The sequence below is a fragment of the Salvelinus fontinalis genome, chromosome 6 (assembly GCF_029448725.1).
Source record: "Salvelinus fontinalis isolate EN_2023a chromosome 6, ASM2944872v1, whole genome shotgun sequence".
Taxonomy (NCBI): Eukaryota; Metazoa; Chordata; class Actinopteri; order Salmoniformes; family Salmonidae; genus Salvelinus; species Salvelinus fontinalis.
In genome coordinates, this window is record NC_074670.1 from 49,807,150 (window position 1) to 49,827,415 (window position 20,266).

At 43.7% G+C, this 20,266-nt stretch overlaps 1 protein-coding gene across 6 annotated transcripts in view; it reads right to left on the bottom strand.

The window, feature by feature from the left end:
- Positions 1-20,266, bottom strand: part of map7d3 (MAP7 domain containing 3) — a 39,448-nt gene that overhangs the window by 16,253 nt on the left and 2,929 nt on the right. Inside the window, exons 1-10 of one of the 6 annotated variants that reach the window (XM_055926868.1) lie at positions 19,498-19,675; positions 8,560-8,682; positions 7,859-7,939; positions 7,324-7,487; positions 6,391-6,499; positions 5,480-5,566; positions 4,603-4,710; positions 3,616-3,726; positions 2,932-3,030; positions 286-411 (exon numbers count right to left, since the gene is read on the bottom strand). In XM_055926868.1, coding sequence (XP_055782843.1) covers positions 286-411; positions 2,932-3,030; positions 3,616-3,726; positions 4,603-4,710; positions 5,480-5,566; positions 6,391-6,499; positions 7,324-7,487; positions 7,859-7,939; positions 8,560-8,682; positions 19,498-19,525 — 1,036 coding nt within the window. In that variant the 5' untranslated portion in view covers positions 19,526-19,675. Of the gene's footprint in view, positions 1-285; positions 412-2,931; positions 3,031-3,615; positions 3,727-4,602; positions 4,711-5,479; positions 5,567-6,390; positions 6,500-7,323; positions 7,488-7,858; positions 7,940-8,559; positions 8,683-19,497; positions 19,676-20,266 lie in introns of those variants that run through there. The other 5 variants (XM_055926867.1, XM_055926869.1, XM_055926870.1 and 2 more) reach the window with 5 other exon arrangements.

Here is a 20,266-nt window from a genome sequence, read left to right on the forward strand (position 1 = left end):
GGGCCACAGTTTGCTTCAAAGGATTTGCCTAGCCAGCAGCAGGGGCCTGGGCTAGAGATCTATTTCTATACATCTAGTGACATAATAGGGTCCTGGGGTGGGGGGAGATCTGGGTGTTTTATAGCTATTGGGTAATGATGTAACAGGGCAGGGGTGTGTATTTTGGGCTATTATCGTATACTGTAGCTGGTGATATAATGGAGCCCAGAAGCAGAGTTGGGGGGGGGTCCCTGTGCGTTGCTGAGTCCCTCAAGCTCTACAGGGGGTCTCCTCTGTGGGGGTTACCTGGGGCATCGCCTCCTTCGGCCGACAGGGCAGCGGTGCTCTTGCTCCTAGCTAGTGAGGCCTGGGTGGGGGTGAGCAGGCGACTGAGGAACCCTCCGTCCACGGGGCTCGCCAGGGGCTTGCGAGCTACACGGCCAGAATGAGCAGAACCCCCCCCCCCAAAATGAAGGAGCCAAAACAAGAAAAAGAAGGAGGCGAGAGGAGGGGGGGGGGGGGGGGGGGGGGGGGGTGAGGGTCACACAAAGAAAGGGGCGGAAAGGGGTTTTGGGTGGGGGTCACCATGTGATTTCCACTTGTAAAAGGAGAGAATAAACATAAGAAACCAAGCCCATGTTGCAATAGTCTTGAATGGCTTCCCTGTGGAAACCTAGTCCTATCACCCATTCCACCCAGTGGTCATGAGGACAAGGAGACCAGGAAAGGAAGCCATGAAAAAGTATTGAGACAGACCCAGAGTGATTGTCGAGCAACTGAAGAGGACAACAAGTGAGGTACAATGAGGTCAAATCAAGGTGTGTCCCTGGTGAAGAGGGGGTAAAAAGGGTGTTAGTGAGCTTAGTCCACAGATAGGAAAGGGGGTGTGCTATGGGGTAGATAGGGGGGCAGGGAACATGGAGGTAAGGGCTCAACGTAAGAGTGCGCAAGTACTCTTAGGTTTCTACTGTACAGACTCAGTGCTTTGTTTTGGGAAGAACAAGAATTTAAAGTCAAACGAAAAATGCCAAACTAAGGCAGTAATTCTATGCCCTGCCCACTGCATTTGAAAAGACAGTGGTGTACCGATCACTTATGCACGTTATCAGGAGACAGTGAGTCTGACAGTAAAAACAGAGAGCTCTTGATCTCATGCAATGACGGAATACTGTTGGTTCCATTGGAATCCCAGTATCCCAGTTACAAAAGGATGAAAAACAAAAACAGAAAGGTAAAAGTAAAATGGGCTATAAGCGCTGTTTCCATTTTGGCACTTTGGATGAAGGGACTTCCATCGAGGCCTCCTTCAGGCTCCCTAACAGAGTGGACATCTTTTTCAGACAGACTAATATGTGAGGGGTAGAGTGGGCCAGCCCGTAAAAGCATGGAGCCAGCCCCTTCCAACTGTCAGTCGCGTAGCTCCAGACTGATTAGAGGACAGGATAATTCAGGGAACATGGTTAGGAACGGTTGGGGATGGGTGAGTTTTCCCCTGTCTAGTTAATGAAGGGATCCAGCTTTTAAGGACAGACATAGATGTCTCGTTGTGGGATTCTTCTAACTCAGTATGAGACATTCAAAGATGATCTTATTGACTCAAACTGAAAGGCTGAAGGATATTTGAACAGTACATTAAGTCTCACAAAACGTCAAATCACTGAGAAACAATTTGCCCTGTAAATGAGATGCGTATTTTATTTCTCCCCAACGCAGTTAAGCCAAAACCACGTCCCGTTATTCAGAGGAGCGTTCTACTACGCTCCCATTGGCTAGCTAGCGGTGTCTCACTCACAAGCGACCAGCGCAGAGACAGTGACCTTCCAAGTTAAGGATGGAAAGTGTAATTTAACAATTAGTCGAATACGCTATGCTACAGCTATTGAATCGGTCTGAGCGTTAAGGGACGCAAACGGCTAGCTCGGTCCACAACATTATTTTAGTATATTTTTCAATCTTGAAAATACAAGGGCAAACGTTATTAATCAGTGACTGAAATTTTGCAATACAAAGATATTCACTTCCGGACTTGGAGAGCGCTCAAAGCGTTGTTGAACGCCCCTCTGAATAACGGGGCATGGTTTTGGCTTAAATGCGTTGGGGGAAAAGAAAGAACGCAAATGAGATAGTTACTTTGAAGAACGACCTCAATTGATATACAGTATGGTCGGATGGAGTGAGATATGGTTAACACATAGGCATACAACACATTTAATAGTAGTAGCACAGCATTCCAACGGGTCAGTGGCCATGCCAGTGCTCGACACACTAGCTACAGTGGTATGGCACTGACATACACCGCTGGGGCACAAGACCACACGTGTCAAATCCTTTGCTTACATACGTCATCTGCAGGGAAAACAACAAACCCATTGTGACAAACAAAACATTGTGTTAGTCAGGAGCACAAAGGAGGTATTTCTGGTTTATAGCAGCTCCGATGAGAGAGAGAGGTTAAGACAAGATTATCTGTGAGCGAAACACAGCGGTGATCAACAATATAAGAGGGATCTGTTCGAGAAAGACAAAGGAGTGGGTGAGTTAGCGACACGAGGACCAGAGAGAGCCCCTGGACGAGACCAGGGATAGACGGAGACACAGGAGTTGGGCGGTAGGTTAGAGGCTGTCGAGGGGCAGACAGACAAGTGTGTGCGGTGTTGGCTGGAAAAGAGCACACGTGTAGAGAGGGGCAAAGAGTGGAGGAAAATGGGAGAAGGCTGGTTTGGAAGTTTAGAAGCACTAGGCTGCTGCACTTCACAATCACAGCACGACAACAGTAGCGGCAACTGGGTACACCTCCCCAGCTGGCGCATACAAATCACCGCTAGGAGCTGAACATTAGCGAACTGAGTTAAGACAAAATGTCTGCGGAGATGCGTGCTTGTTATTACAAAAAGAGGAGGCCCGAGCGATGCAGACAACGACGAGAATATAAAATAGGTACATGCTAGCCACCTTGGTCGTCCGTCGTCCCCTTGTCGAGCTTGGAGGGGGTTTGCATTCTGCCCCCTCCCGCTCGTGTAAGGGAGGAGCTTCTCTTCTTCAGGGAGGGTCCTACAGACAGGAGAGTGGGGTTACAGCCTATCAGGGACAGAGGGGGCGGGTCAAGCTCCCCTAAAAGTCCTCAAGAACCACATGAATGTTATTTAGCATTATTTTGTTCTCATTACAGTACAAATCAATTGGCCTTAAAGTCCATGTTAGTAGGACTGTGGCTAAATTGCACTGTATGTTCCATGTGAGCAGAAGGAACACAGCCATTGCACTGGTCATAATCTGGTTACTGGCGCGCTCTTGGTAGAGAGCTTCATGTCGTCTAGCACCACAGTAGTCCATGGTGTTAGCCTGCATCGATCAACTAATCAGTCCCAAGAAAACATTCATCTAGATCTGAGAAACATGCAAAAAAACTAAAACACTTGCAAAGACTAGGTCAATTATCTTAAATATCTTCAGCACTCGTTTACTGTGCTGAAAGAGGGCCTCCCAGTGGGCACAGGTTGAATCAACGTGGAATAGGCGCCGGATTGCCGTCTTTGCCCAGTGGGTTGGAAGGAGCCTCAGAGCCACACCAGGCAATGGTTGCTCAGACCTATTAGAGGGAGTGTAGAGCATGTAAAGGAGGGCCTTAATATGCACCTGTCTGTTCCACCTGAAGCTTTTTCCTGCCTTCCTTATTGGGCTGAGTGTATAGGTCGATTTTGTCGTTTCTAGGCAACCGGTTCAATGATGAACTCCTCACACGAGCACCTGAGAGACAACGAGTAGACACCCAGGGTGAAACAGTGACACAGCCATTTCTCTTTCCGTCTCCTTCACAATAACAGTCATAGGAACATTGTTGTAGTTGGTCTTAGCAATTTGTCCCTTCTACTTAAGAGGGACATAAACACTGAAATATTGCTGCAGTTGGTCTTACAATTCCCATCATCCTACCACAGGAAGGCCCAAGGTCACAGGGATTGCTATTACAAAATAAATGTGCCGACATTCTCAGAATGTGTTCCTAACCCTGGTGAAAAAGGAAACAGGCTAGTGGAATTTGACACAGAGACAGGTTAAGGAGGAGAGAAATCAACAATATCAGAGAGCGAGAGAGGACAGACAACATTGTGAGTGGCCCTTGGCAACGGTGGAGGAAAAGGAAGCTGTGGAGAGAGAACGATTGGACCTAGAATGATTCTTCTTCTCTGAGGTGGTCAGAAACAATGCAATTCCCTGTGAATCAAACCAGGATGAATTGCATTAGCATTAGGAAGGTACAGTACAAAGACTACCGAAGAGGATAGAAGAGTTCACAAATGAGTCACTGATGCTTTGGGGCACTCCTTATGATTCATTGACACTTCACTGTGTCACAAAATGCACTACAAAACTGAAGGTGAACAGTAAATGGATGCAATGGAATCACAAGTTCATGCTGGGTTGATCATTGGTTGAGGTCAGAGACAGCGAGCCAAGGCATTGGTTTACCAGTCTCTTAATGTTCCGCTGATTGGCTTGTCACTCAGCTCCTGGACACGGGAAGGAGAGGGTCAACGCAGTGACAATAACAGTGACAGTGGGCTGAGACGGTGGCTGGGTGGAGGGTAGGATGGAAAGCAGGTGGGTTAGAAGGGGACTTACTTTTGTCGGGAGAGTTGATGAGGGTGGCGGAGGAGGAGGACAGGCGCTTGTTAATGCCAGCCTCAGACAGCTGTTTCAGGTTCATGGTGGAAGTGGAGCGCTTGTCAACTAAGGGGTGGAGGGAGAGACAGGAAGGGAGGGAGGGGGTTATACAGGAGACTGACCAATGGGAGACTGGGAGAAGGGGAAAGGACATGGAGGGAGGGGGTGGAGGACAGGGTTCTACAGAGTCCTAATGACCTGCAACCAACATTCACTCATTTAGTCTCAATTCTTGGGCATACTACACCGGTGGGGTCCATGTATAAAACAAACAATGAACTAAGGCACTACTGCATATAATACATTTTCATAACAGAACAAGTAGCAGACCAAAGCCATTTCAGTTCATAGGCAGGCACAGCAGTTAGTGATAAGAGTTGAAAAGCCAGAAGGGAAAAAAATCCACGGAATAGATACCACAGGTGAACAGTCAAGAGATCAACATTAGCTGGCACAGGTGTTAAACAGTCAACAGCAGTGCTGCTCAGAGAGCTGAACCTCCATGTGACCCCTCATCTGGAAGTGCTTCAAAGTGAGTGAGTAAAGAAAACGAGGAAGTCCAAAGGCTTGTGGGACAGAAGTGACAGTGAAGTTGCCCATACATGCTGATCTAAGGTAAGCCTTGCATTTTCCCCACTAATGGTTAATGTCAGGATTGGGGGAGCGTAAGATGATCCTAGACCTGTGCATACAAGCAACATCAACCCATCCCTGGGAGAACAAGGAAGATATTAGTGAGGCAGTGAGTGAGTAAGATAAGGGCTGGTGGTTAACATAACAGTGCCAGTCCATGCTGCTTTGCTGTGGGTACAGGACAGGTATCAACCAGTTTAACCTGCACTTTGTGTCCTGGGGGGCTTTTCTGGAGACGCGGGGGAGATTACTATAGCTACTGGAGAGGCGGCGCCTGCGTCAGGGTCTCCTGTGGGGGGGGGGGGGGGGGGGGGGGGGGAAAGAGGCTCTCAGCGGGGAGACAGGAGCAGACACATACCGCCCACAGGGGCAGTGTTGAGGAGGAGGAAAAGGGCTAGCTGACAATCAGTAGATTTCCATCTCTGACAGTCAGCGCCCACAACACAGCTGCTAGGAAACAAGCTCACATAAGACTCGGATGAGGCTCTTTGGGATCAGACCACATAAGGGTCAAATGGCCTGATAACAGACATATTTTTTTGACCTATAATATGAACATTGGTTTTATGAAGTATGGTCCGGATTCCCTTACACAGATTAAGCCTAATCCTCGACTAAGAGCTTTCAAATTGAGATTCTCTTGGATTATACTTTATGTCCAGGACTAGGGTTAATCTGTGTGTGGGAAACGGCCCCTATATGATTATGAACAATAAATTAAAGAAAAACATGGTTTGAGATATAGTATAGCAGCTATGCTACTGCTCACTGCACATTAAGAGTATGCTCCATACATACATAATTATTTTTAAAGGCATTCAGACTTCAAAAGAAAAACATTGAAAATGTTGAGAAATGTCATTAAGCGAGCCTTGGACATACGCAGAACATATACCGATGCGTAATCAACATAACTCCAGCTGACAGCAAACCAATAACGAGCCAGTCACTCTGAGGATGAGTCAGCAAGTTTTAACCGACCTGTGTTTTTCAGCGTCCGCTGTCAGACAAACAGGAAACCATAAATCCTTACATGCATGAGTCCTATACACTTAGCAGTCCTATCCATATGGTATATAGCAGAGTGGAATGGTACGGAGGAGGATTCCTTACCGGATCGGTTGTCTGATTCTGAGAGTCCTCCCCAAGACCACCTCTTCTGCCTCTGCTCCACTCTCTGGCTGCGCTCCAGGGTCCGCCGCATCACCGCCTCATAGTGCTCCTGCAGCACACAGAGGGAGAGAGAGAAGGGGAGAGAGAGGGGGAAAGGAGAAGAGGGGGGGGGGGGGGGGGGGGGAGGAATGCAAAGTCATTCACATGACAAAGTAATACTCTGGGTCTCCCAAACCCAAATAAACAGGGTCAAAGGGATAATGGTGACAATATGAGCCTACGTCCCAGAATGAGGTGAGTCGGTAACTCAAAGAGAAATGCTGTTTTCAGTCTGACAATAACAGATCACTACAATATGATCATAGTGAAACAAGAGGGGATGATGACAACGTTAGATAATGTGATATTAGATGAAGCAAAGAATAATACCCCTGTAATGTTTTAAACGATTCAGTCTTTCATATTGAATACCAACACTACATTGTTCTGGGGTGGTAGAGTTGCATTTGTCTGCTTAGCAGTGGTGCAAAGCAACAGGTCACTAGTGCCAATCAGGCTGGAATAAGAACACTGAGGGAATGAGTTTCCTGCAGCAGACGCCAATTAAAAGAAGCAAAAACAGGAGATGGTTTCATTCATAACAAGTTGTTCACTCATGCTCTAACAGAGACATAGCATTAACTCTGCCAATTAGGCTACACCATAAAATCCCATGAACCTGAGCAGTGAAAATAGTCAACTCGTGATAGCTGCACATCTGATTAGTCGCTGCAGTTCATCCGCCCCAATTCAAATACATTATTTTCGCTTACTGTGGAGGTCGACATGCTCCAGTTTAGTGCACACATTTACGCCATTGACAACAGAAAGTCCACAAAACAAGAGCTGTATCTGTAGCGCCACCCTGGTGTTGAGGACCCCAGGGACCCGTACCTTCTCTTCCTCCTGTTTCTGCTTCCTTTTCTCCTCCACAGCCGAGCGTCTCTGCTCCTCCTTCCTGCGCTGCTCGTCCAGCTTCTTCTGGCGCTCCTCCATCTGACGCGCCACCTGCAGCTTGGCCTTATGCTCTCTCTCCAGGATCTGAGAGTCCTTCGCAGCTGGATAGGCGTGTGTGTGTTTAGGTGTGGCATGTGTGCGCGCGCAGTGTGAAGAGAAAAAGGGAAAACACATTGGTTTGTTTACTTTGTGACCAGCCCAGTGGTCAAAATCACCACCCAATTAAATCTCCCAGTAAAGTCCCACTATATAGAAGGCATTTCCTGTCTTAACAGGAACTTGTAGTGTATACACTTGTGTATGTTGCTAATCCAATGAGTAGATAAGGAATGAAATGGTCAGAGACTGGGCCCATTAAAGAGAATGGCGTACAGGCCGGACTCCTGAGACCTTAGCTAATAGCTAGTAGAACGTGTTGATGGACTAAGACCAACCCATAGAAATGGACCCACCATTCAGACTGAGCTCTTACCTTGCTGCCTATCGGCCTCCTCTCGTCTCTCTTTTGCCACTCGAAGCCGGTCGTCTATCCTTAGTGCAGCACCATCAATGACTGCATGCACACAGAGATGCACATAAGTGTGTACACACACACAGTGGAAATAGTGTGGGCATGGGCAGAAAATCAGCGGTGGATTATGATGTGCTGCAGGGTCACCGTGAGTTAATCACTTGACAGGCAGATGTGCTCATCATGAATGACATTAATGCCCTTTGAGTCATCACCTTATTACTGCAACAGTTGACAGCACTGTTTATGCGGCATTAAGCCACAATGACATGGCGGTGTGACGTGTGAGTGATAAGTGTCACTCATTATAACCCAGGTAACAAGACACAGATGTGTAGTTAAAAGCCTGTATGAAATAAGGAATATATATAAATAAAAGCCTGTGGCTACTTGGCAATGAATTACAGGTAGGCCTAATTTATGACTACTGAGCCATCGTCATGTTTACCACATGGTTAATGACATCAAATATTAGCTAAGCCTCCACACTGGAACTCTGGCAGAGGCTATGGGAGAGACATACGAGTTGTTTTGGTGGTGGGTGTGTATTCGTTTGTGTAGGCCTAAGCTATAGGTATGCATAATATATGCATATGAATGTACCCTGTTTGTTTGTTTGTGTGTGACAATGCAGATGCAGCAGGCTGGGGATATTTTGTTACCTGGCCGGGGAGACTTCGCTGCAGTGGTGTTGGATGGTGTGTTTGCTGTTGCAGGGGATACAGGCACTGGGCTGTTCCCTGCTAGGCTGCGCCGCTCCTCTGCCTGCGCCTGCGCAGATGCAGCTAAAGACACACAGAGAGAAAGTCAGGTCACGCTGTCTAGAATAGCATGATGAAATGTCTAATGAAATGAAAATGCCTTTGGAATAACAAGCTGCTGAGCAGTCTAGAGCAGGTGGTTCTCTGTGCTCTGTTTGTCCTCCATAGGAATGCATGTTCTAGAGAGATCCAGAGGAATTAAAGCTACAGAACAATCCAGCTATTCAGCCTCCCCCTGCCCCCTCTCATCAACGGTCAGCCAGGCTGCTGTGCACTGGGCTCTGTGAAACTCTCGAAACACCCAGTTCCCAGCATTCAAGTGACCACCCTATGCAGACATCCCTGGATTTTAAAGGATCAGTCAGATGAGGAACACTTTAGTGTAGGGGTAAGGGTTAAATGTTGGTTTCAGACTTGGGCAAATGACTAAAAAACATTGAGGCCTAGACCTCCATAGGGCACATCAGAGAGCCCCACTCAGCATGGCCAAAATGGCTCCATTCAAAGTTGTAACCTATTGCTAGCGGGGCCTCTATATTAAGCCTATCACGGCAGCCAAGGCACTAGGCCGGCAGGGAGGAAACGGAGAGAGGGAAGAGGTGGAGAGAACGTGATCAACAGCTCTGAGCCCTGGTAGCAGCTCTTTCCTCGTCCCCAGTACGTAAAAATGTGTGTGCGCATGTGTGTGTCAGCAGTGGTGAAAAAGTACCCAATTGTCATACTTGAGTAAAAGTAAAAAGATACCTTAATAGAAAATGACTTAAGCAAACCAGACAACATTTACTTGCTTTTTTAAATTTACAGATAGCCAGGGGCACACGTCAACACTCAGATATCATTTACAAACAAAGCCTTTGTGTTTAGTGAGTCTGCCAGATCAGCGGTAGTAGGGATGACCAGGGATGTTCTCTTGATAAGTGTGTGAATTGGGCCATTTTCTGTCCCCCTAAGCATTTAAAATGTAACTTTTGGGTGTCAAGTAAAATGTATGGAGTAAAAAGTACATTATTTTCTTTAGGAATGTAGTGAAGTACAGATACCCCAAAAACTCCTTAAATACAAATATTTCAAAGTGCTACCTAAGTAGATTACACCGCTGTGTTAGGAGTATTGTGAGACTGCTGACAGAGGGGTCATCATGTGATAGCACTCTGGCTGCTGATCAAGCTCAAGCCAATAGTCTGAAATAGCCTCCTGACTCCAACCTGTCCTTCCACTTATCAGTGGCGGTCATGAAGGACAGGTTGGAATTTTCAACTGCTGCTTCGGTGATGCTCTATCTGGTTAGATTAGAGATTGTGAAGGGAAGAATACAGGAAAGGAGACCACAAAAAAGGACCTTTCAGACTGTTGGAGAACAAAGTCAACACAAAACCGGTCCCCTCTCACTGCTCTTTATGATGTCACATGCAAACAATAATGTTAGTGCAACAGAAAGGAACCGTGATCCTTACTTCCCACAGCACCTCTGCCTCTCCCTACCCGTCTGCATTGAGACAGTAGGTGACAATAGGGGAGTGGTGGTGACGATGGCTCTCCTTACAAGAAGTGACACTGACAGTACACTGTGTTCACTGCCATGCTTTGTTTCATACTGTTGTTTTCTGCTGAGTGGGATGACCGGGAGCGGGAGTGCATATTACAGAAAAGCTCATAAGGAGGAAGAGAATCTGCAGGAGAAAAAAAAAAATCAGCCGGATATGAACAAAACAAAGGCAGGTTAACAGCGAGTGGAAACTCAATCAGGAACATAAAGGGGACTATAGAAGAGGATTATGTTACATCCCTTTAGCATTACATTAGCCCATATCAGTGTGGTTCTGGAGAGAACACCTCAAACAGTGACAGACAATGGAGCTCAACGTTCAATGCTCCTCCACTCCCAATATTACTGGAATAGATGTGTATCTTTAGCCATTGGTCTTCACAGACTAGAGCAATAGGATGTAGTCAATAGGACAAAAAACTAAACTCAACAGAATGACGCCAGAGGGGGACGGCTGCCGTTTTATGGGCTCCTAACCAATTGTGCTATTTTCTGTGCTTATCCGCATTTTTTGTAACTTATTTTGTACATAATGTTGTTGTGAACGTCTCTTATGACCGAAAAGAGCTTCTGGATATCAAAACAGCGATTACTCACCTCAAAGATTTTTTTTCTTTAATGAGACGGACGCTAAGGCTATAATGTTGCTCCCAGATGGGCCCAAATCCTAGGGATGCACGATATATCGGTAAGCCCATCGGAATCGGACGATATTAGCTAAAAAAAGCCAACATCGGCCCGATGTATAGTTTAACGCCAATGTGCAAAACCGATGTCAAAGCTGACGTGCATACCTATATAACGTAGGTAGATGACGTAGTGGCACCATGAAAAATACAGCGCTACACAGAAAAAAAGCTGAAAAATACTAAGCGTACACTTCCAATAACTAAACAAGTTCAAGTCGAGCATTCATTTGAAAGGGTAAGAAAATTTAAGCGAGACAACTCAAAGGCGAAATCCATTAACACCAAGATAATGGAATTCACTGCCCTTGAAAATCAACCGCTCGCTCTCGTGGATGATGTTGGCTTGCACCGACTTGTCGAGCACCGGTACACACTACCAAGTATGCGCCATTTTTCAGATTTTGCCCTACCGGAGTTACATAGTATTGTTGTAACGCACATCTATGAGCTACTTGTTATGGGTGTCACTGCTATTAGCTTCACAACTGACATTTGGACCAGCGATGTCAGCCCCATGAGCATGCTGAGTCTGACTGCACAGTGAGTCGACGAGGATTTAGTACTAAGGAAAGCCGTACCGCATGTTCAAGAATGTGCTGGTTCTCATACCGCTGCTGCCATTGGAGAATTTTTTTGGAAACATGAACACTCCTAGCTCCATTCAAACAACCGACTCGAGAAATAAGCTCAACTGCGTCTGCAGCAGATGTGATACCCTCTGTCAAAACTGTCGACATACCGTGGGGTTAACTTTCAAAAGTACTCTACAAGAGGCTGTAAAAAAAGTGATTCGGTGGAATTCTCTCTGAGCCTCTGTACTGTGTCGCCACCATATTCGATGCTAGGTACAGGGACAACAGATCCAAAATTCATACAACCACTGCACAACAAAACATTTTCAAAAGCAATGAGGCTGATGCAACAGATCAGACAGTTTAGCTTAAAATGTTGATGAAGTTGTATTTCTTCATATTATAAGCTCAGAAATGTGTACATGGCTGTAGGCTACACGTGAAGGTTCCAAACTGCAATTAGCCAAAAACACTTGTCAAAATCACACCGCACGAGCGAGCAGTTTCATGTGACAGAGCTGAAAATACAAGTTAGAAATTAAGAAAAAAGGGGAGCTCTAAAGATGCAGCAACTAGCATGGGTTACTAATATGAGTAGGATTGTGCCTTTGGCTGCTGGACAATAAAATAATGTTGATTTGAAACATAGAACATGAGAGAAATGCTAGTTTCAAAGGCATGAAGTGTTTCTAAACGCATTCCCTCAACATTTCCATGGTCGTTTTCTGGCTAGTCTACTTTGAAACAAGACATGGTTCATAAAATGACAAAAACATCAAGGTTTTAAACAATTAAGTTAATGCAATCGCCGTGTTAGAATTCTAAAAATAACTTCATTACGACATACAGCTTAGTTATAGCGAGAGAGTACCCAAAATCTGGGCGCAAACGACTATTTCACATGTTCGACAGATATATGAAATAGCATCATAAAATGGGTCCAACTTTTGATCTTTCATCAGAATGTTGTGCAAGGGGTCCTTTGTCCAGAACAATCGTTGTTTGGATTTAGAATGTCCTCTTCTCCAGTCAATTAGCACGGAAAGCTAGCAAAGTAGCGCGAAGCTCTCCTTCCTGAACAAAGGCACACAACGCAACACGCCTAACGTCCCGAATAAATTTCAATCTAATAAAACTATATTGTAAAAACATACTTTACGATGATATTGTCACATGTATCAAATAAAATCAAAGCCGGAGATATTAGTCGTCTATAACGGCCGCTTTTCAGAAGGCAAAACCAGGTCCCTTCACGCGCTCTCCAGAAAACAGGAAACTGGTGACACGTCATGCCGAGAGCTTTTATTCGACCCCAGATCAAGTTATACACTCCATTTCTTCTCTCACTGCCTGTCGACATCTAGTGGAAGACGTATGAAGTGCATGTATACTGATATATATGAAGCCCATTTATAGGCAGGCCCTAGAACAGAGCATCGATTTCAGATTTTCCACTTCCTGTCATGAAGTTTGCTCCAACTTGAGTTCTGTTTTACACACAGATATAATTCAAACGGTTTTAGAAACTAGAGTGTTTTCTATCCAATAATAATATGCATATTGTACGAGGCCGTTTAAATTGGGCACGATTTTCCCCAAGTGAAAACAGCGCCCTCTGTCCTCAACAGGTTAAGAACTAGTGTATCTATCATTTCCTATACAACATGTATTTTCTAGTAATGTTTATGAATAGTTATTTGGTCAGAATAGTTGAGTGTTGTAAAAATATCCGCACATTCTGGGAAAAAGATGCTACGTTAGCACAATGTATAACCACTGATTTCAGCTCTAAATATGCACATTTTCGAACAAAACAAAAGTGTATGTATAACCTGATGTTATTGGACTGTCATCTGATGAAGGTTTATGAAGGTTAGTGAAAATTAATATCTTTTGCTGGTTTATTCCCTATCGCTAACGTGCCTATTGCTATCGCTAACGTGCCTTGATGAATGAATGCGGCAGTGTGGTAGGCTATTGTAGTAAGCTAATATAATGCTATATTGTGTTTTCTGTAAAACACTTTTTTTTTTTTTTTTAAATCAGAAAAATTGTCTGGAATCACAAGATGTGTGTCTTTAATTTGCTGTACACCATCGATTTTTCAGAAATGTTTTGATGAGTATTTAGGTATTTGATGTTGGTGTCTGTAATTACTCTGGCTGCTTCGGTTCTATTTCTGACGGTAGCTGTGATGGTAGCTGCAATGTAAAACTGATGTATACCTCAAATATGGACATTTTTCGAACAAAACATAGATTTATTGTATAACATGTTATAAGACTGTCATCTGATGAAGTTGTTTCTTGGTTAGTTTGGTTGGTTCTTGGTTAGTTAGGTTGGCTTTGTGCATGCTACCTGTGCTGTGAAAAATGTCTGTCCTTTTTTGTATTCGGTGGTGAGCTAACATAAATGTGGTGTTTTTGCTGTAAAACATTTTAAAAATCGGACATGTTGACTGGATTCACAAGATGTGTATCTTTCATTGCCGTATTGGACTTGTTAATGTGTGAAAGTTAAATATTCCAATAAATATCTTTTGAATTTCGCGCTCTGCCTTTTCAGTGGAATGTGGGAGGAGTTCCGCTAGCGGAACGCCGGTGCCAGACAGGTTAATGGTTAAATAGTTTCAAAATGCTGACCACCTCCAATCAGATTCAAGGTGGGCGATGTGCAACAGGCACTGTTCTTCACTCTCTGATCTTGTGACAATTTGATCTGAATGAACTGTGCCGAGTATGGCGACAGAATCAAACCCATAGACGTTAATGTTAGTTATCATTCATTATACTTGTCAAACATGACTGACATTTAGCCTATATTTCTGTAATTTAAAGTCTCATAGTTTGGCAACATTTTCTGGCCCATCCCTCAAGTGAGCATCAGTTTGTACATGAGGCTGTAGTCAATATGCATATCACATACACTGACATGTAGGCTTCTTTATTCATTTAAATATTATTTCAATGTTGGCCTCTGATCCAATTCTGAACAGATTAATCGTTTGATATGGCGATTTGTGTTATTTATTAAAACTTGTCCATTTGGACAACTTAAAGGGATACTTCGGGATTTTGGCAATGGGGCCCTTTATCTACTTCCCCAGAGTCTGATGAACTTGTGGATACCATTTGCTAGCAGATACCAATACATTGCGCTAACTCTAGTTAGCATTGGCTCGTGAAACTACCTCCAACTTCCTTCATACTGGACACAGAGGTATAAAGATGGTATCCACAAGTTCATCTGACTCAGAAGTAGATAAAGTATGCCTTTATATCTAAATTCTTCTTGTCCGACATTTTATTTTTTACTTGACACTGACAAGAGAACAAGCATTAATGTTGAGCCCTGAAACAGTATCAATATTTTTCATGCAGGTCATCATGGATGAATGAATGAATGTCTCCTGCTAATCCCACAGGAAATGGAGGGCAGTTTACTTTTCCTCTAATAAATGTTTTCCCCCCCGCCACATGTTTCGTAAACAACAGGTCTGGACTAATACTGAAATGCTTACTTATGGGCCCATCCCAACAATGCAGAGAGAAAAGACAAATATGAAGTAAAAACACGTAATAAAAGTCATAATAGATATACAATGAGTAACGATAAATTAGGTATATAGCAGGGGTACCAATACCAAGTCGATGTCCAGGGGTACAAGGTAACACGTCACTGGGTGGGAATCCCAGGTTAAGTGATTAAAAAAGTAGATGAAAAGGAGTTAATGAATGACGATAGCATTCATAAGCTTATGCACTAGTTAGCCAACCCACTGCCTCTAGAAACTGAGGGGTAGTTTAATTCATGCTCAGTATTCGAATACACATTTAGGGTTAACAATTAAGTAGTGTCTCATGAGCTGCCGACAATATAAACATCCACCTTTCCATCAGGGGAATAGACAGGGGAGAGAAACACAGGTGGAGGGAAATTAGATTAACTTTCGCAAATACACAGCTCTTGGATGTACCAAATAGGGGAGAAAAGATATAATCCAAGTCTGTGCAGATATTTATGAATCATCCACAAAATGAAGTTACCCTCACATCGGCTTAAAGTGACTCTTACAACACTATTCATCTGGTGTCCTCCTCGCCCTGCCAAGGCTTAGGCAGCTCTGTCGCATGGCAACTGTTGCTGAGCGAGGCAGAGTACAGCTTGAGAGACCAGACAAGGGTTTATATCTGGCTCACTGTGGACCAAAGCCTCAAAATTCACACTAATTCCAAGCGCAGTGCCAAAGAGAACTGAAAAAATATTAAGGGATAATCCACCACGAACCACTAATTCCTATGATTAACAGTGTTAGTGTTACATTGAAAACTATTTTTGTTAACAAATGATCCATTTTGGCATTATAGCATGATTGGTAGAAACATGTGAAAATCGTTTTTGGAAATCTGTTGCAGCTCAAGTCTACTACAAAACCCACAATGCAATGCTCTCTCTGGGCTGGCTAGCTAGACAACATAGCTACACACAATAATACCAAAGTCAAAGCATGGGAAGTAGCTACCTACTGTAAAAATCTGCACTATTAATTTAGAAGTCTCTCACCGAGTTCAACTTGCATTTCATCTCTGCTCAGAGCACATTTCTTTCCCACAGAGTAACTTTTGAAGAGATGGGAAACTCCATTAGTATTGTATTAACACCCATTGTGTACGTTGCCCATGCATCGTCAATGGGATGCGCAGTGCATTCTGGGACAAGGAGAGCCCTCCAATGAGTGAATGGGAATCAATTTGGTGCTAGCTCAAAAAACAAACATTGGCATGCATTTCATGAACAAGTACAACATTGCAAAATAGACTCATATCCTGACTTTCAGAAGCGATTGCGTGACAATTAGCTTAGCAACCGCATTAGGTGAATGTGATGAGTTGACAGTCAGTTTTGGTGGGGCGATTTTCCTTATATTGCCCAATGGGATACCCATCTCCTTTCTGTTACATCTTCATTTCCCACAGACACAGCGCATTGCGACATAGTACTTAGAGAAACGTAGTTCAATAATTTGGTACACTGTTTAGGTTAATTTATGGCTGGGTGGCAGTATTGAGTAGCTTGGATGAATAAGGTGCCCAGAGTAAACTGCTTGCTACCCAAGCTCAGAGGCTAAGACATGCATATTATTAGTAGATTTGGATAGAAAATACTCTGAAGTTTCTAAAACTGTTTGAATGATGTCTGTGAGTATAACAGAACTCATATGGCAGGCAAAAACCTGAGAAAGAAATCCAACCAGGAAGTGGGAAATCTGAGGTTTGTCTATCCAATATACAGTGGGATATTGGCCATATTGCACTTCCTAAGGCTTCCACTAGATGTCAACAGTCTTTAGAACCTTGTTTGATGCTTCTACTGTGAAGAATGAGGGAAGGAGAGCGCTTTGAGTCAGGTGTCTGGCATAAGCTGAACATGCGCGCTCGCGTGAGAGCGACCTGCTTTCCATTGCATTTCTGAAGACAAAGGAATTCTCCGGTTGAAACATTGAAGATTTGTTAAAAACATCCTAAAGATTGATTCTATACGTCATCTGACATGTTTCTACGAACTGTAATGAAATTGTCTGACCTGCTCGTCATGAATTTGGATTACTGGACTGAAAGCGCAAACAAAATGGAGGTATTTGGACATAAATGATGGACTATATCGAACAAAACAAACATTTATGGTGGAACTGGGATTCCTGGGAGTGCATTCTGATGAAGATCAAAGGTAAATGAATATTTATAATGCTATTTCTGACTTCTGTTGACTCAAACATGGCGGATATCTGTATGGCTTATTTGGGCTCGGAGCGCTGTACTCAGATTATAGCATGGTGTGCTTTTTCCATATATATATATATATATATATATATATTTTTTTTTTTAAATCTGACAGCGGTTGCATTAAGGAGAAGTTTATCTAAAGTTCCATGTATAATACTTGTATCTTTTATCAATGTTTATTATGAGTATTTCTGTAAATTGATGTGGCTCTGCAAAATCACCAGATGTTTTGGAGGCAAAACATTACTGAACATAACACGCCAATGTAAACTAAGATTTTTGGATATAAATATGAACTTTATCGAACAAAACATACATGTATTGTGTAACATGAAGTCCTATGAGTGTCATCTGATGCAGATCATCAAAGGTTAGTGATACATTTATCTATTTCTGCTTTTTGTGACTCCTCTCTTTGGCTGTGACTAGGTGCTGACCTAACAATCGTTTGGTGTGCTTCGTCGCAAAGTATTTTTGAAATCGAACACTGTGGTGGGATTAACAACAAGTTTATCTTTAAGCACATCTAAGCAAAATATACACTTTGTCATGACGATATAAAATGGATGGATGTGTTCTCGACAACTATGCCCATACCAGCTATTGGCTGATTTGACGATCTGGAATTCAGGTAACTGTTTTAAAAGTGTTATAAAATGTGAGTGTGTGGTACACAATCACCAGAGACAAGAATTTTATAGCTATGACACGTTCCTACATTATTTCCTGACGGACCACTTAGAAGTTAAATCATGGGGACATTTTTTATTTTACCCAAATAATGCTCCTCCACTCCCAATATTACTGGAATAGATGTGCATCTTTAGCCATTGTTCTTTACAGAGTATCTCAATAGGAGCTAGTCAAGAGGACAAACCTAACACGGCAAACAAAGCTGCAGCAATATCTCAGTAATGTATTAGTGAACCATCCTTAATGATCACCTGTGTGTGATAGCGTGATTAGGCCTTGGTGTAGTCTGCCCTAGCAGACACAGTAAAGAGCAGGCTGAGGATATCATCACAGAATGTGAAAAAGGAGACCGAGTCAGAGTCACCATCCTTCTATCCACTCAAAAAAGGAGGGCAGTGGGCAAATAGTGGGCACGCTCCATTACGATGGATGCAAATTACAGTCCACCATATCAACATTAATGACTGAGTCCCTGGTTACACCCAACTATGCTTCAGTCCATACCCATTAACCCTACTACTACCCCATGAGAATGTTGATACCATACATTTTTCAAAGCCAATTTGAAAAAAATTGTCAAACTATGTATTGATCCAGGTCTTTCTCTCCATACATGTCAACGTAATGTAGAACTGAAAGAGCCAGGTGTCCCAGGGCTCTACAGTGCGACCATTTTAAAATGTAGGAGCACCAGTGCGGCTAGAAAAATTAAGGATTCTACATTTCTTTGTGTGCACACATCATCCTTGTAAAAAGGTCAACATAGAGCCCTGTGTCCTTGTGAACACAGAGAAGAGCTGACGAGGGGAGGAAGAAGGCACCTGCATCCATCTCTCCATCACTATGGAGATTTGCGTCGATAAGCATACATTAGACCTGAATGGGCTGGCTGCAGAAAATCAGACAGACTGACGCAGCACAAAGCCGGGCCAGAACGTGGGTAGTGTTTTTTAAACCAGAAGTCAATGGTGACTGTATTATGGAAAACCATTAGGATACACAACAGATTTGCCTGCCTAGCCTATGTCCACAACTAAAACACTATCCTTTGAAAACAACCTACTTTTTCCTGCATCAGACCATAGAGGACATTCCATTTTATATAGCATTTGCTTGCTAGCTGCGGAGGCACCACATTGCTGCGATAGGGGGAAACTCCTTAACCGATTAGTCTGAAGTACCTGAACTTATCCTATTAGGCAGTTAGGATATAGTACAGGAACAGCTTTGAACAGAGCTCTCTATAAATCACACGCAACATAGTAAATAGACTGGCTATAGACGGGTTGGTTGTTTAGCAACAAAACCGATAACTATTGGGCAAAATCATACAAGGTTGGCTTATAATGGGTTACATGTCAACAATCTATTTTCAATAAACATTGGAGACAAACACATTTGCACAATGATCACTTGTCTTTAAAAAACATTGTAGGTGACAGTTGTTGGTTAGCTAGCAAGCATTTTTTTTTGCCATAATAGCATTGACATGAAATCTGTCAAAATACCTCAAAACAAGACATGGTATCAAGAACAAGATTAAACAAGTCACTTACAATTCCCCACATGGCAGTTTCTTGTCATTGTTGCTATCTGTCCATCCAGAATCACAGCAATACAGACTTCTTCCCCATTGAAGCGTGCACATAATTTGACGTTGTCAGCTAACCCATCTATATTGGTTTAGGCTAGCTAGGCTAGGGAACAGCCCCAGGCAGAGCTGTTAGGGGAGGCAGTAAGAGACCACTCTCCACGGGGCTCCTGTCTTGGAAGAGGCCAGTCAATGGTCATAAACAGGAAGCAGGCCAGCCTGCACTAACATGCAGCTGCAGTTATGTTCACAGACGGCCAAAACCACCAGTATCCAACCAGCAAATGTCTAACTTCAAGGCACTATGGGTAATGCACACCAATGAGCTTGTATAACAGTATGAGGCATAAGGGTACTCAGATATCCACCCGACTTCATAACCCCTTATTCTTCACAATAAACTGAGAACATTGGTTCACTGCTAAAGAAGACCCATGCTGACTGACCGTTGCACTGGTGCCTCCTGTTCAAAGCGTCACCCACCACACACACACATACCAGTCAGACGACGAGTAAGTTCAGTGGGTCAGTGAAGTTGTTCCAACACTCGCGCTCCCTCTCTCTCTCTCTCTCTCTCCAGGACCCCGGCTGCAGCAGTAACAGGCTGGGTGTTACTTGGTTGGCAGGAAGTGCAGTACTGCAGATGCCTGGAGTGTAATGTGTCCGCACGGTCTAACAATGACTGCCTTCACCGGGCACAACTGTGATGAGGGTGCGCACACACACAGACAGCA